Here is a 17,426-nt window from a genome sequence, read left to right on the forward strand (position 1 = left end):
AGTTTAAAGACCAATGACTTACCGTGATTCTTTGTAAAGATGGATCATTTAATGGAGATACGTGCAGCTCTGTCCAAGTCATCAATTCCAGTGCCATGTATTCTGAGGGGCAATTGACTTTTTTTCCCCCTGCAGAGACATATTTTTGCATAATCCATCAGGACTTTTCAGCTATGTGAAGGGTCTAAATATAATACGCTGTGATCTCATTGCCACCTGCTGAAATGATTTCCTATTAACAGCATACAGCAGTTTAAGATAAAAATGTAGAACCAGGCTTGTAGCTTAAAATACATAGCTTTGGGTGGAGCTCTCATCACGCTTCCTAGATTTTTTTAAATTATTATTTTAATAAATTTGTTCTTCTGTAAAGCTAATATTCATTATAAATTTGGCCTGTACAACACTTTGAACATTTTACTAGTGATCTTCAGTAAATCCATATCAGAAAATTTTGTGCTATTGCTTCCACTCAAAAACATAATTCAGACCAAAAATGTTTTACTGGAGGCTTAACAGAACAGCACCACAGTCCTTACACTGTGGTATAGCACTCTTCAGAGGAGCATGATGACACTTTTCTGAAAAGAAAAACTTGGAGCTGTTTGCTGAATTTTCTATGTAAGCTAGCCAACAGGCCTATTTTAGTAAACAGTTCTACATATAGTCATTACTTTGAATAAACAAGAGCCCCACACGACAACTTACTACTTTGCTTCCACTGCTTCCTTTTAAATCCTGATACACCTTGTACCAGGTGTTTGAAGTCCTTGCTTCTTCCCTCAGATAGCTCTCTTCAAAACTTCACTTATTCAATTTCAGCTTGTTTTTATATACTCTCAGGTGACTTAGTTTTGCCTATAGTATTGCCACAATCTCTGCACCATAAGAGTCAGCCACATCTGTCTATTCAGTGTTTTAATAAACATATTCCACATGATTAACCTCTCACCACTTCTGTATTTCTCTGTAAAGAGGTTTTCTACCGCTGTTCATATTAGTAGATAGAGGCCGGTGCAATTGCTTTTTGGTGCTAGTAGTGTATGCAGAGATTTCTATGCATGCAAGCTGCCTTACATCACTTACAACTTAACAGAGCTTTTAAAAGATAATGAAAAGCAGCTTGACTGTATGTGCATAAATCTACACATGTATTTACAGTGCTAAGCCTATCCTTTGCAGTTTCTTAACAGAGCAATGAACACAGCTCATCTTGCAAAGATCATAAATCTAAAACTCCAGAAGAACATGGATGTAACCTACAACTTTGCTCCTACATCACTGCCTGATACATATAGTACTGGTAGAACGTAATGATCTCTGCAGCTGTAATTTAACAGGCTCACTTCTGAACTATAAAATACCAATGGATCACTAAGGAGCCTCTTTTTTGTTATCTGTTCTGCTCAATGTCTATCAAAAAACCTCTTCAACCTTTCCAATTGTATGTTTCTTCCACAGAATTTCAACAAGGTGTCAAACTAGGAGAAAAACAAAAAATAAAACCTGCGGACACAACTAATGAAGTCTGTGTAAACATAAAAGATCAATTAAATTAGTGTAAATTAGAAGTATTTAATAATAAAGCAAGCAAAACAGAATAGGCATTATTTAAATTAGCTGTAATTGGGCAATGCATAACTTAGATTTCAAAATACTATTCCTAAACTGCTTTTCCTCACCCCAAAAAAAAAAAATAAAAATGAAGCTATAAAACACTCCTTCACAAGAATACATCATTTTCATCAATACACAACCTCCATCACTTTTAACAATTTGCAGCCTGCTACCTGGAAAAAAAATAAATGCCTGAGTGCAAATCCAAGCAAATCACAAAAGAGAAATGAATTAAATAAAGACCAACATTTGCAAATGTGCACAGGGAAAGTCTTGAGTTAATTCAAATAGTGATTCTAAAACTGTAAAAGAAATAAAATTATTATGCTTTAGTGACTATAGTCGATCTACCACTGAAAAACAAGCACATTAAGAACAAGTTATTTAAAAGTGCCTGCTTCTCAATTTGCCCAACAGAAGGTCAGAACAGACATCTTCCTAATTTCACCGTCATCCACCCCTCCAAAAAGGCATGCAGAAGAGTGGAGGAAAATTGCTCTGGAGGAAGCAGCTTTTGGTAGCACAGTTAAGCAGCATTAGGACCCCTTCCAGACAACTGTCTGATTATTACCAGGGATTACTGCACTAATGACTGTATCAAAGATGCAAGATTTAGGAGAGGAAGGCACAGAAACAAAGGTGTGAACAACAGAGGATCAGTGAGCTCAAATACAAAAACTGTCATTCTCAAAAAATAAGGTTGAGTCATTTCTGCCACCCAGTTCAAGATGAGCAAGCACAGGAAAACCTTGTTCATATGGGTGGGTGAGTAGGTGAATAATCTGTAACAACTAGAAAAGCTAAGGGAAACAACGATGTGTTTATCCTGTTATATACTGTATTCTAGACAGGGATGAGATCAGAAGTACCCAAAATATTCTAACAGCAATGCCTAAAAAACTTTTAGTTCAAAAGATAAACCTAACTGGTTGGGTTGTCCTGATTTTATCCAAGTACTCCAATGAGTTGAACCCGTTTGCTAAGAGCGTAATGGAACACAAAATTCAGAACAACAATTATATCCTATCTATACCTTCAGATGCTTGTACAGTTAGTGAGCTTCACATTAAAGTCCCTTTTTTTTCCCCCACTGGTTCCGTTTTCTAGTTGTTAACAAGGTTCAAATGCTGGAGGAAGGTGTGGCAGAACGGATTCAGGCGCTTCTAAGGTCAGAGATGCCTCCTGTGCAGTTTAAACTTCTGGGAACACTACGGATGCTAGCAGATGGTCAAGGTAGGGAATCGCTAATGTTTCCTGATGTCAGCTATACATTCCTCTTCTTGCTTTCCCCCACGAGACAACAGATGTAGAGGCCAGGCTAAGTATCCCGCTCACCTAATTCCACTCACTCTGGACAAGTTCCAACTGAGACCACTGCTCAAGGCTACAAGCCCTCCCATCGCGCCCTTAGCCAGCCTCTGAAGTAGATGAGAAGCAAATCAAACATAAGAATCTGCAGTAGTCAGTGAGAAATGGCAAAAGCCTAAAGAAAGATGCTTTCCACTGGATATATATCAGCAAAGCCTGAGTATGATGGAAAGGAGTCAAAACAAGGATTTATAATGCCAAATAGCAAGAAAGAAATGAATAGACGAATTGGGCAATATAAAGGATCAAAGGGAGCTGAGGTTTGGAGAGGCAGAAGAAATGAGTTTCTATCACTAACAGTCTCTATACACGTTCCCAGGTTTATCCCAGTAAGGCTCAAATGTTGCATTTACTTTAAGCACTGAAATATGGGATTATCTACTTCACACGTCACATCATTTAGTTTTGCAGAGACAGGCATGCAAAGGCAATGAGACTCAACGCTTCTCAGAATGTAATTATATGCAAAGCACACAATTTAGGCACAAAACCTTGGAATTACATTAAGATCTAGTACCATGTCCCAATTCTTTGATTTATTCAGCTTCTTAGCAGAATATAATGATATATGAAAACAAGTTGCTGTGGGTTTTTATGATAAAAGTGCCCTAGTTGTCTCAAATCACTAAAGCAGCTGCTCTAGCATACTGATCACTATAGACCATCCTGATGTGCAGGAATAAGAAGTCAAAAACAGAATCAGAAAAGTTGTAGCCATTTTGCAATGGGAACTGACATCTGGCACAGAACAGTTACAACCACAAATTCAGTACAATATGAAAGAGCAGAAACAAGCACGCTCCTCTGTACTTCACGTTGCATTCATTTACATCACTGCACGCTCCACACTCTGATTTGGCAGCTACTTGCATCAATTTTCAAATGAACATGCAGCAAATTCAGATCTAGCACTCATTGGTTTGCACCAATTCCAGTCCAGTAAAATGCTGTTTCCACTTATATTTCACCATGGTCGGAAACAGACATTGCAAGATACACAGAAACTTAGCCTCTTCTTCCTCTCATGCTTTGAAGGAGGTCATTAAAATGTTATTTGTCTGAAGTGATAACTGGATTTCTGGATTGTGAGAGACCATTTATCTTTTAAAATTGAGACATTAGAATAACATAGATCTATATTAACAAATCCTTTCTTTTTTCCACACTCAAGGCTATTTTTTGGCCCTGATATGAAGTCAAAATTTGGCACAAAATGGTACAACTTCTGAATCTGAAACAACACAGGTGTCAAAGTGCTGAGTAGAAAAAGATTTAGAAGATTATTCAATGTTTACCCATTTATGCCTACGAGCACACATTTCTCCCACCTTTAATTGCTTTCTATTGTTTACCCATGAGCTAACATTGTCCTTAATTAACTCAGCCTGAAATGCTTGTGAATACACATCTACTAACAAGTCCACACTAAATTAGCTACTTATATTAGTTAATTGCATTATCTAGTGTAAATTCATTACTCTGACAATCACTGGGCATGCCGACACCTATAAAGTAGAATAGAAAAGGAAAGTTTCTTTCTAACTCTAGAAAACTGCACTTAGCTCTGTCAGCTTCATTACACTAAAGCGTTAGCAATGTTTTTTCACTTCTTTGCTTCAGAACAGCAACAGAATTTGTGCACCTCACTACACGGCCAAAGGACCTTCAGCTCAAATTAAAGTTCAGTCATATGCACAATTGAAGTTTGGCATTTTATAAGCTAAGAGTTCCTTCTGTTCCAGTTAACGAAGGCTAACTGGTCTTTGTCTCAAAGAGCTGGCAGACATCAGGAAGTCCCTGGCGAACTGGGTCAAGATCCCTTTTTGAGCAAACCCCTTGAACTGGTTCCATTTGCCATCCTCTTACCTCCGTCAGCTTTCTAGACTAAACTGGATTACCATGATCTTCTCAGACTAACATGTGACATCTGACCTAGAAACAAAGCCTTTCTGTCAGAGGAGGTTATTGTGCAACATGCAACTTACCTCAAAACAAACACGTTCAATTAGGCTAGAAGCTCCCACATCATTACAGGATTTTGACCTGTGGATTGTTCTGTTGGGTACTCGACAGAAACCAAGGAAGTGTCTATCCTTCTTCATCTATCTCCCGAAAACAGAAAAAGTATAGTTTGACTTTCAATTTCTGCAAAATACCCAGAGTAGTCACGTGGTTTGTTGACATTGACCTCCTGCACACTCTTGCTTAACCCCTTCCAGAATATCCCAAAACAAATACAATACACACAGAAAGGGACAGGTTAAAAAAAAAAAAAAAAAACACAGAAAGGGACAGGTAAAGAAAACGGAGCACGGTGATAGTATTATTGGCCAAACCTATTTCTTTTGTTCTAGATGCATTAACTTTAATTCTTCCTCAAGCCTTGTTTGCCTCGGGAAAGCTCCAAGAAACAAGTTTCTCAGCTGAAAACCCTGGAGACTTCTCCCAACACTTTCACCTTTCTGAATCTGCTTCAAAATGAACAGGATTTTCTGAGCTCACCCCCTGCTTATCTGATTTTAAAAGTATATTTCACAGTTCTCAGCACTTTCAAATCTACATTTTCCTTTGCTTTGGAAATCATTTTCTGCCACCTAGTCACTTTTGAGCCATAACACTTTAAAAGTGCATTATTAAACTACAGCAAGACTTGCACAGAATCCTGCGTTAGACCAGAGCAGTACCAAGACTGCATCTTCTGTGCAAGTAGTTTCTTTTGCTATTGAAGAGTTTGGGGATTAGTTTCCTGTAGTGGCACAAATCTTAAGTTACAGCATCACTTTGGAGTTTCACTTACAAGGAGTTATTTAGTGAGGGGTTTTGTTTGTTTTCTCTGAGTCAACCATATAGATTAATACTTTGGGCAAGTCCTGAGATACTGTTCCTGAAGCACAGTGCAAAGTAAATTAACGCATTCCTTCGAACTTGAGGGAAATTTTAATGGTGTTTAATATATAGTTCAACACGTTGTTGACTTGAGAATGTAATTACAGACATGCTGCAATTCTGTACCAAGGACTGGTTTCCCACATGCTACCAACAGTAATTATGGCCATTACTGAGAGCACCAAAATGGCAAGAACAGGCTCCAAAAAGTCCATGATTACATTCATACAGGGCTGAAAGAGCAAGTACAAGAAACAAAGGGAAAGAGACAGCCCTCATGTGAAGATTCCAGTATAGCAACGTAACATATGCTTTCAAAGATCTGAAACTCCTCATTTTAATCCCTGCTTCAGGGGTCTATGAAAACACTAGCTTTATAGGAACAGCTTAATTTGTTCTTTACCTCCACGCGGTGCCCTGAAACAACTGGCATTTCCCAGGCAAAGATATCCAAGGTCACACAAGTCCAATGCTTTAGTTACAGCTCAGACCACAGGATGGAGCTCAGTATCCTTTGTTGCCTTTACATTCACACTTCAGTGACAAAGACTAAGATTTTAAATGTCTCCCGATGATGCTTTTCTTTTCAGCTGATGCGGCTGAAATCTTGGGCCAAGATCCCATGCTGCTCAACAGACTTGTGCAGTGGTGTGATGTTAAGGACCATGCCGGCGTTCGTGGAGAAGCAAATCGGCTGCTAGCATCAATCTTGCGTCACAACAGATCCCAAGTACGAGTAATTGGTCTAATGTTTCAACCTTACTGGTCTCCTATATTTTTAAAGCTTGCCCATATAGCTAGGGGTTAAATGTTAAACTGTATGTACAGCTATATAATTAAAAACAGGAAAGTTTTGGTAAAATGCCTCTAGTCTGCCTCAGTACTGATTGAAGAGAGGGGAGTAGGAAAGCAGTGCTAATTAGGTATCACACTGAAACAAGCAACCTACTGTCACTTGTTGACTTACCTACTGTCACTTGTTGACTTTTACCCCGCTTAAGGCTTGACAAATGCTAGGCAGGTAAAGCTTTTCTATTTCCATAAACAAATTAGTTTCAATCATAAAATTAAAATGATAAAAGATAACCCAGACCTATCCTGCATGCCAATCTCTCAGGAGTTCCAAAGAGCTCACTTATCTACCTACTGATGGATGAATCCAGGGTGATCTGGATCTGCCGGCATATTATATTAGAACAGGCTTCTGTTTTTTGCAAATCATGCCATTATACACAGAAATCCCAAATGTGCTTTACTCTGAAGTTTCGATGGAGTAGATACTATCTGCAAAGGCTTTGACAGAGTAAAACCAAACCTTTGCTGGTTTGAAGACTTAAATGAAAAATCAAAGTTCAAACTAAAATTCTTAAGAGACCACATATACACCTGCACAAACACCTTATACACATAATTGTAAGTACCAATATTCCAAGTAAATTAGACCAGCCTTAAGCAGACACATATGACTAGTGCCAAAAAGAGTTCTCTAGTCCCAGGATACATTCATTGCAAATACCATCAGCTTGTATTGCAGCATGCAAATCATTTCCATCTATTCGGAGACTGAAGAGAGAGTGCAATCTCATTTCCCTTTTCATTCTACTTCATTCATAGCTCAGATTTCAATCTGTGATATTTTACCTTTGCTTTAACAGGAAGTGGTCAAAGCAGTGCAGGAGGCACAAGGAGTAAAACTTCTGGTTTCCATGACTACAAGTGAACATGCTGCCCTGCAGAATGAAGCTCTGAATGCCTTGGCGATAGCGTCTGCTATTGATCTAGGTATTTTTCACCTAAAAGCATTTATTAATATGAAGATCTTGCACAGTTAAGAAACACTCATGCTGTTAATTTCATATGCAAGAAAAGAAATACTCATGCTGTTAATTTCATGTACAAGAAAAAGCATTATGGTCTAGATTTAGCTCTTAATCACCAAATAAAGGAAGTGACCCATCCAGAAAACAAGACCCCCAGAATTCAGGAATTGCCTGTTTTTTTGGCCAAGTAAAATAATCAGGTTGTGTGGACAGGCACAGTCTGCTGAGTGCTGTACGACCCTAGAAACCTACAGAAACACAAAATGGAAATAATGATGAGGGCTAGAGAAAATGACGAGAAAAGGTTTAAATGTAGACAGAATTAGACAGGGGCAAGCTATGGACTTGAATGGTCAGTGACGACTGTAAATAGAGGAAATAACATTCAGAAGACAGCCACTTGAATGAAGTAAAAAAAAAAAAAGCATAGAAAAAAGGACCTTATGGAACATGCAAATGAAACAGATAAGAATAAATGCTGTAACTACTTCTAGTGAGCTAGATTTTCAGAGATAGAGTACAACTTCTTTTCAGGTTTGTCCTGTATGGATTTTTAAATATGATCAGTCAATCTCAATTTATTACAATAAAAACAGCCACCACAAATTTACACACATCAAAAGAAACTGCAAGTCAACTTTAAGTTTGGATTTTTTTTATATCAACAAGAAAGCAAGACAGGGAAGAGCCCATTTTCATGCTTAGCCCACAATTAAGCCTTTCAGACTCATGTGTGCAACTCATTTAAATGACCTAGCTCTGATCATTAAGACTTTAATCTATTATGGGTTTATTTTGTAGTGTGTATGTTATAGAGGGTTCCATCTTACAGAATGAGGCTACTGAAAAAAACACTCTATAGGAAATCATACAGAAAACCCCCAGTATAGACAAGATGCTCAAGTCATCCTTGTATAAGTAACTCATTTTAAATGAAGCCAGTCAGGTATTTTATTTAAAAGAGAAAAGCATGTTCACTCTTTGTAACCTTCTTTCCACCCTCTTTTTACATAAAAGCTCAGGTATTTGTTTACTTTTTTTTCAGATACCCTTGAAGCATCCTTTAAGGAATCACAGCTAGTACAAAGCTTACACAGACTTCTACAAGATGATAATACAACTCCTGAGGTTAAATATAATTCAATGGGTCTTTTGTGCAGTCTTCTTAATTCAGGTAACTTCATTTTAAGTAGTCTGTGATGAAAGGATGGATGTTTGTGATGAAAACATGCATTTTATGTCACTGAAACGTACCACTTGTGATGCTGCAGCCAGTGAACAGTAAAGATTAAAGAGGTTCATTCTTTACTTATCAATAAAAATCCCACTCATGTGTTTTCTTCAGGAAAAGTAGCTTAAACCATTAGCTAAGTAAATTAAAAAAATTCTTTATTTCCAGTGACAGTCAGTGGCATAATCAAGTCCTGAAAAGCAAAATCAGAGCCTTAAAATATAGGCATCTTTGTCCAAACTCACCACATACAATTGTCTGGCAGTCCCAGGCTTTGCCTATACCATAGCATTTTTGTGCTCAAAGAAATAACCTGTCTGCATCATCTTACACAGGCAAGCACACATTTGTTCTGCCTATGCTGTGGGCAAACCAGAGCTGAGATAAAACAGCATCTTTAACAGTGCTGGATTAAATGCATAGCAACTTTTAGTAAAATGTCTGAAGGATCTGATTTCAGTTTCTCTCTCTCTGTGGCTAGGGAAGATTTAAAATTCTTCCTGCAAGATCAGACTGCTCCTGTAAGCATAGTGTGGCCTCACACAACAACTCACCATGTCTTTATACATAAACCATGGTTACCAAAAGCAATGATTGTGCTTAGGCAAAGACAAGAGAGCTGCTTTTCAAATCCTGGAGCTGCCCTTTATTGGCAGGCAAGCTGGATTTTGCTGTGCACTCCACTTTTTCCCCTTGTAGTCACAGGTATCTCACAGGGCTAAGCACTTACATCCTTCAGTGCAACTGTGCAGTATTCACACAACAAATCTATCTGTAAGACTTTTGCCAGAGGTGTACTTCATGAAAGGCTAACAAGGCATACAGGCAAAAAAGCTGGAGCACACACAGCCTATATTATATTTTCAAAGTACTTTTCTTTTGTTCAATCAGTTCTTGGAAGACAAATGGAGAAGAAAAAAGTCTTAACCTGTTCAACATTTTCAAAGGGTTAAAGAATACCTATCGAGAAAAACACATTTAAGTAATATTAGGGAAAAATTCGTACAGTGAGGGTGGCGAAATGCTGGAACAGGCTGCCCACAGAGATGGTTGATGCCCCAAGTCTGTCAGTGTTCAAGAGGTGTTTGGATAAGGCCCTAAATAATATGCTTTAACTTTCAGTTAGCCCTCAAGAGTTTAGGCAGTTGGACTAGATGATCTTCGAAAATCCCTTCCAACTGAACTAGTCTACTGTAAAGCAGGTCATTTTACACAGCAAATGCTCCAAATCTGTATGTTGCAACAACTGTCAGGAGCCGTTATGCCATGGCATGTCACTAAAAGTCAGCATTTAATCTCCCATTCAGGTGATCTGAGACAAGAAATAGAAGAGGACAAGATTAAAGAAACCCTCGAACAACTCTGCAGTCACAGCAATGCAAATGTGGTCAAGGAAGCTGCTGCAACGTTACAGGTTTTGAAGGGAGAGCCACCCCACTAGCCCCTCTCCCAACCCAGAGCAACCTGTGCTGCTGCTGAGGCAAATGCAATAAAATGCCAGCTCGGCCAACGCTACCTTGCATTTGTCATGCTGCTGCACAACCAATGCTATTAAAGCCCAGGTACAGCTCCTGCTTTTAAAACTATGCATACAAAAATCTGGCCTACAGATTCCTGTACCACTGCTGCTCTTTACTGAGCTACTAACACACTGCAGTAGGAATAAATCCTGTCAAACAAGTGGTCTTAGAAAACATTATCTGAGAGGCAACAGGTAATTACCATCTATAATACATATAAGCTGCTTGGTTTTGACAAATCAGGGAATCAATTGCAACTTTAATTTCTCGAAATCAATAGGACTTTAAAATCGCTGTAAAAACCTAAAGCTTGTATCATGCAACCCAAAACAACAGAGCTTTCAATTAAATGTGAGCTGTTGATTAAATAATACAAAGGGCTAATTGGACCAGTTCAACTCCTGCACACTGTGAATTAATCTGTGTACCCAGCTGTTAACTGGAAATTTCAGAACTCCCCATAAAACTGTACCTTTAAACCACCTTCCCCTCCCCTTCCACATTTTAATTTCTGCTTTTATAGCTCATCATGGAGTTTATGCCTGCTAATATCACAATCTATATTGCTAAGCATCTGAGGTCTCATCCTACATGCAGAGTTGCGGCTATTGAAACTGGGTATGATTTGCTGTAGAACCAACTTTTCCAGTAAACTGCAGTTAATGTCCAGACAGTACTTGGACAAGATACAAATTAAAGCTAGTTAGAAGTGACAGGTGGGCACGTGTGAAGATTTGAAGGTGGCCAGCGTTTCATTATGCCATCTCCAGTAAGAGAACCTAGGCTTAACTACAAATAATTAAAAATTATAGTAAAACAAATGTCTCTGAACATTTCTGTAAGAATTGTTCATGTTTAAAAAGTCACCTGATTACAAATATAGTAAGACCAGGATCTACTCCACAGCTTGTCCTTACAGGAACTTTCTGAAGTAGCTGCAAGTACGTTGAAGAGTCACCTTGCCAAGATCCAGGTGACTGAATTCACAACGTGGTAGTGGTGGAAACTGAAAAGCTAGGGAACAACGACTTTTTTAATCCAGCAGTAACACATTGTCTGTGGAAAAACGTTACAACATTTGTTCCTGTAAAAGCTTTCACACTTGGAAAACTCATTACCACTATTTAGTCCACTATATTTGTAACTGATCCATACCACCAGATACCACTTCCAGGAGTACCGAGAAAGGGAACTTCACAAAACCATCCCAGACAAGTCACGCGGTAACAAGCAAGTTTTTGATTACATAGTGAGAAAACTAGATCTGAACTGTGTCCAGTTTCATCTAGCTTTAAGTATACAGCAATATGGGCATCCTACATCTCTCCAGTGTCAAAATAAAACAGCTTCATCCAATCTCAATTTGAGAATAAGATATGTGCTCGTGCCTAAACCAGGTATTAGGATGAAATATAACAGGGTATATACACACACACACCCTCCAAACAGCTGCATCTGAGTTGTCCTATTTATTAAAAATGATCCAGCCTTAACATTCTACAGTATCTATTCTATATATTATTTTAGAATAATATAGCCATTATCTACTGTCTAAATATTTTTCTGACCTTACTAAAATTCAAAGCAGTTTTTTTTTTAATGCAGTAAAGAAGAAATGTTAAAATTGTCAAAGAAGCAGATACAAACTGATTTATGTAAGCCTCATGTTCAAACCTGTTACTTTCCCCTTCTGTACTCAGTAATTTCAGAATCATCGCTCAGACATGATAAACCAGATTGTAAATCACAGGAGTGGTAATTGGGCAACAGCAGTAACAATGCAAACAGTTTCAACTTTTTGGATATCCATAGACAGCATCAATATTTCTCTTCATAGTAGCTTTCACATTACACTTTTTTTGTGGCTTTCCATTAACAATTATGAGAAAAGCACCTTTCTCTTATCTATTATTCATCAGCCAAGACTGAAAAATCAAGAATCAGGTAGGTTCAGCAAGAAAACACACAAGTATTAGCAGACCTTTACCATTTCCGTAGTTATCCACAAACTGCAGTCTCAGTAGCCAGTCTAAACCTCAGAGAGGGAAACACTAGTAACTGGAAACAAGTCTTAGAACACAAACTCCACCAGTAAAAAACATTCATTTTATTTAATCAAATAAGGCTTGAGAAGAAACATATACTGAAAGTCACTCAGAAAAGCCATATCAGAAGAAGAGCCAGAACCTCCGCTTCCACTGGCTAAACAACATTCAAGCTGAATGATAACCCACAGGCAGTAAGGGAAGGAAGAGGAAAGGATGGAATGGGGAGACAAAAAAAACAAGGCAATGCTAACTATAAACCATTTGCTGCATCAACCTCAACTTACTTGAGGTATAAATCTATCCACATGGCACTGTACAAAAGTCACCAGAACTAAAGACCCCCAAGAAGAAATATTCAGACTTCCAGGAGGCAACTGAAGCTCCTTTGGTCACTCTTTTCAGAGCTCATATTCATCTTCCTCCTCACATACAGGCTAGCTGTGTCCAAACGCAGATGTAACAGAAACAAAATAGCATATGCACAGTCAAAACATACTGAGAAATAAATACATTGCTTCACAGAAATAAATTGTGCTCGTTTCTGAGAAATAAATGATCACACTGATTGAAAGGTTTCCTTCTCAGTCCAGTTAATCAAGCCTGATCTTGTATTTAATATCTTCATTAGAAAACTTGTTTCCATTGTAGTGTTTGTGGAGATGTTCCAACTGCAACCAATGAAATCTCAACATCAATTTATCAAACCTCTCCTTGTGAAATTGTTGAATTGCTTCTTCAGGGCTTTAGAGCAGGCTCACACCCAACTACTTATTCTGACAAGACTTGTTTAAACCATAAGCTAAAGCTTTAGGCATGAAGTCACTGCAGGTCCACAGAGAAGGTGCTAAATATAACTTTAAGTAGAAAGCGGTAAGAAAGTATTCCCATTCCAAGTCTGAAATTACACTACCACTTGTACCACCTTTGAGGGTGTACTTCAAAGTGCCTAGGTGTAAACCAGCCTAGAGCCCCAGGGTTTTAAAAATGATACTGAAAAAACACAGAGAAGTTTATCCACAGTGAAAAGAGGAGTAAGTTCATGAATGTAAAGATCCTCAAATAGGTTGAACTTGCTCTCTTGAATTCTGTTCCAAATCACTGGAGTATTGATACAAAGCTGGTGTTAACATGGCCAAGGCCGATAAGAACAAGCTGTGGAAAGACAACACTTTAATTAAATTCTGTTTTGCATACAAACAATACTTCAAAAAAGAAACCAAGTATTCATTTGTCTTCAGGCAACTTGGCAAGACCGGCAGACAGGGGAAGTCTGATCAGTGACACCGGCCCTTGGTGGCAGCTAATTTCAGTGCATGAACTCCACTGATGTCATTGAAGCCATGATGATTTTCACCAAGTGTTGAAATGACTTCCCAGCACTAGGAGCTTTGTGTCACCAAAATGGCAAAGCAAAACATACTGCCTAGATGAAAATTTCAATTGAATGTTTCACAAACAAAGTTACATAGAAGATGCATCTTTCTTCCATTTTACATACATCAGATTATTATACATAACAAAGTAAGCTAGTTGATGAGGTGTTGTAAAAGTTTCAAGCACCAGAGTTGAAAGCAAAGGTTACTGGACACTGCTTTGTTGCTTGCAAAGTAGCAGTAACAGCAGCAAATTTTTGGCTGCTCCTAGTGGACTGGATTCAACAAACAGGTAGTACAGACATCAGATTCAATGCTCTACAGAAGAAATGTCTCTTGCTCTCTCCTTCAGCGATCTACTGCTATTTTTCCCTTGTTGCATATCAATCAAAGATAAAAAAAATCACAGTGCACTTCTATAGATTTTACTTTCAGGTTTTTTAGAAGAATAATAGCAGACTGTTCTCTGCTCTTCTAAGGAAGTCAGCCATCCTTAGACAAGCTTCCTTTTCCTGTTGTGTCTCAATCACTGGCCAGAAAAAGAACTATGAAAGCTGCACTGAAATATACATGAAAAGTACAGCACTGTCTGTGAAGTGTTTCACAGACTAAGAGCTAGAAGAACATCTGGGCAATCAATACAGACACAAAGATTCTTACTGTAGATCAGTTTTTGCCAGTGAAATGTTCGTTAATACATGCATAATACATTAAAAAAAGGACTTGAGAGAGATTTAGAAGTTTGACTTTCCATGAAGGCCATGTACTTTGGAAATACAAGTATTAAATCCTTCACACAGACTACATGTAGTAAAATATCATTAAAAAAATATATACTTCTCTAAAAATTTACACTCAGGCACTGTAAAAAAAAGTTTGCTCTCCCTGAAAAAACAGGTGTCACTGGAAGCAGTAAACAATGTTTACTTGAAAACATGTTTCACATGGCCCAGAGTAAAACAGACAACTACAACTACTTCCAAGTTTTCGGTCACATACAAGTCTTTTACAGATAAAAAATATACTATGTCAAGCATAGCAATACTTTTGCAGCCACTGCAGTCCTAATCCAAAGACTTTCAGAGAAGATTGGACTTTTTACTGAATTTCAGATCGACCCACAGGAAGGAAGGGCAGGAAGAAGAGTTCGGTTTTCTTCTAGTAAAAAAAAAAAAATCATTTCAGCAGGAGTAGTTCAGTTTGATACAGTAAATTACTGTGAAGAAATGGTTCCAGTCAGCATATTGTGACTGACATTTTAACCCTGTATGAGAACACAAACAGAACTGACAATTTCATAGCTTTATAGAAGACTTACAAAAAAAATCAAAAATTGATATTCCACTAAAATGCATATTTTCTTATTAAAAAACAGATTTCAGTAATGATTAATGCTGAATTTGAATGTTTCTCATCAGTCTTGATAATAGCAATTAGGACTTGAGAGGATCAGCAGAGCAGATGTGAAAGAAACTAGAGGAAGGGTAAAAAACCATCCAAAGTTAGCACAGAATGCTTGCTACCGACTGCATTTCAAGATCTTTGCAGGCAGTACTTTTCAAAGATATTACTAATCAATAAAAGCTAGCCATTTTGAAAGAGTTTTTTTCTTTTTATATAAATAAAGACTATTTACAATTTTTCAGTCAGGAAGCAGCATTAGGGATTCACGCTCCCTTGCCTGAAACAGAGATTTCTAACTTATAATGCTGTAGAGAGTTGGATTTTGCCTCTCTTGAGAAAACACTTGCATTTTCATAACTGCTTGGGTTACTCAAACTCTGATGGTGAACACAAGTTTCTACTCCTAAGACATCTACGTCACTCCCAGTCAAACAGAAATACCCCCTATTTCTGCACAACCGAGAATTAAAAAGCTAGAATTTTTCTTCAGTTTCCAATGCCACGATGATTATGGTTGCTGGTATCTTGCCAAGCTGACCAGATGAATCTACTGTAGAGATTAAAAATATTTTCAAGGTTCTTAAAAGAGATCAGCAGGCCTTCTGAAGAGATTACAGCATTAAGACTGATGACAGTTGGGAGTCAAAACAGAAAAATCTTCATGGTAATTCTTCATGGAAGGAGTTCACAGCAGTTTAATTTCTCCTTGCTACGAGTCTAAAAACAGTTCAGCCAATGACTTGGGAAAGTCCCTTTTTTCCTCACCACAGATCAATTCTGGTGCACTGAGTTGTCTCATTAGAAAAAAAAGGTAGACCGGTGTGTTTGGAGATTCTTTTTTGTATCAGCTTCTAACAAAAACCATGAGCAGGGTAAGATCCACATAAGGCCTTTAATACCAGGAGCATTTCACGGTCTGCGCATTTTTTTCCACCTTGGTGTCTGATTGAAAATAGTAAAATATACTTTTTGCAACACATTTGCTTTAGTATTCAGAAGGCATTACCTGCCTTTACAGCTTCAATATCAGAAATCAATGTCCTGGCTAGGAAAATCCCAAAAATCTAAAAAGAAAAAAAAAAAAACAGCTGTGAGATGAAATACTTGCAATGTAGAGTCTGCAAGAAGTCTCTAAAGATTAGTGCAGAACAGGAACCTGCGTATTTGTTTCTATTTCTCTGCACTGAAGTCAATGCAACTCGTAAGAATAAAGATATACATTGATAAAGCACTTGCAAGCTCAGATACCATTTCATAGCCAGGATCATGTGTTGGAGCATAGCTATTACTACACAGTAGTACAAACAGCCGAATCTAGCACAAAGTACAACTGATGAGTAAAAGACGTTTTCATGTGACACTTCAGGAACATGCAAAATAGTATTAGACTTCTAGATGTCCTAAAGTTGGAAGAAATCCATTTTGCCAAGTTTACTTATAGCACTCACACTTACATACTGCTAAAATTACAAGTCTGAAGCATTTTAATTCATTCCATAACTTTGGTTAAGCCAAGTTACTATTCATATTTAAAATACTTAAGAATTCCACTTTCACAATTGTATACTCCATGTCAGAAACAACAGTTAGAGAAGTCCCAGATCCTTCTGAGATATTTAACAACTTTGAAATTATAACATTCACTCAAGTTCTCTGGGAAATTTTCCTTCACAAACTGAAAATAAATTCAGAACTCGGTATACTTCTTAAAACATTCTTAGGAAAACAACAAAATACTGTGAAGTTCTGGAAAAGCCAGAAGATTCATTTTAGAAGCAGACAATGTGTCTCACTCCCAGTCATACCACAAAAAAGATTAATGCACAAGATAAACTAAATTTAAAAATAATACTGAAATACGCAAAGGGTGTCAGAGAGACTCAGGACACAAATAGGAACAACAATATCAAATGACTCTCAACACTGTCAAAAGTTTAGATTTTCTATCTTGAACCTCCTCTCCTCCTAACTGAAGGTGTTATTCTCAGGACAGCATCTCTCTATGAAAGCACTGGAAGCACTACTAATAGATACTGATAAACTATCAAAAAAGCAACAGAGGGCAGTATTGCCATGGCTGGAAAAAGGTATTTTGCCAGCACTATGTTCAACATATTTTCAGTTAAACTGAAAAGATTTTGTAGTGGATTTACAACTCT

At 37.7% G+C, this 17,426-nt stretch overlaps 3 protein-coding genes across 8 annotated transcripts in view; 1 reads left to right on the top strand and 2 right to left on the bottom strand.

Annotated features, from left to right (window-relative positions):
- Positions 1-6,465, bottom strand: part of SH2D4B (SH2 domain containing 4B) — a 133,435-nt gene extending 126,970 nt beyond the window's left edge. For 2 of the 3 annotated variants that reach the window (XR_010832671.1, XR_010832669.1), the window contains exons 1-2: positions 4,971-6,465; positions 23-129 (exon numbers count right to left, since the gene is read on the bottom strand). The gene's annotated coding sequence lies outside the window, so the exon portion shown is untranslated. Of the gene's footprint in view, positions 1-22 lie in introns of all 3 variants that reach the window. The other variant, XR_010832670.1, reaches the window with a different exon arrangement.
- Positions 1-10,448, top strand: part of LOC106032259 (rap1 GTPase-GDP dissociation stimulator 1-like) — a 36,715-nt gene extending 26,267 nt beyond the window's left edge. Inside the window, 5 exon segments of the mRNA XM_013175157.3 lie at positions 2,725-2,850; positions 6,462-6,601; positions 7,527-7,653; positions 8,737-8,865; positions 10,230-10,448. Coding sequence (XP_013030611.2) covers positions 2,725-2,850; positions 6,462-6,601; positions 7,527-7,653; positions 8,737-8,865; positions 10,230-10,363 — 656 coding nt within the window. The 3' untranslated portion in view covers positions 10,364-10,448.
- A 2,078-nt stretch (positions 10,449-12,526) lies between these two features.
- Positions 12,527-17,426, bottom strand: part of TSPAN14 (tetraspanin 14) — a 39,454-nt gene continuing 34,554 nt past the window's right edge. For 3 of the 4 annotated variants that reach the window (XM_048074933.2, XM_048074935.2, XM_048074934.2), the window contains 2 exons: positions 16,274-16,331; positions 12,527-13,642 (listed from right to left, as the gene is read on the bottom strand). In XM_048074933.2, coding sequence (XP_047930890.1) covers positions 13,614-13,642; positions 16,274-16,331 — 87 coding nt within the window. In that variant the 3' untranslated portion in view covers positions 12,527-13,613. Of the gene's footprint in view, positions 16,332-17,426 lie in introns of all 4 variants that reach the window. The other variant, XM_048074936.2, reaches the window with a different exon arrangement.

Source organism: Anser cygnoides, chromosome 7 (genome assembly GCF_040182565.1).
Source record: "Anser cygnoides isolate HZ-2024a breed goose chromosome 7, Taihu_goose_T2T_genome, whole genome shotgun sequence".
In the NCBI taxonomy this organism is placed as follows: domain Eukaryota; kingdom Metazoa; phylum Chordata; class Aves; order Anseriformes; family Anatidae; genus Anser; species Anser cygnoides.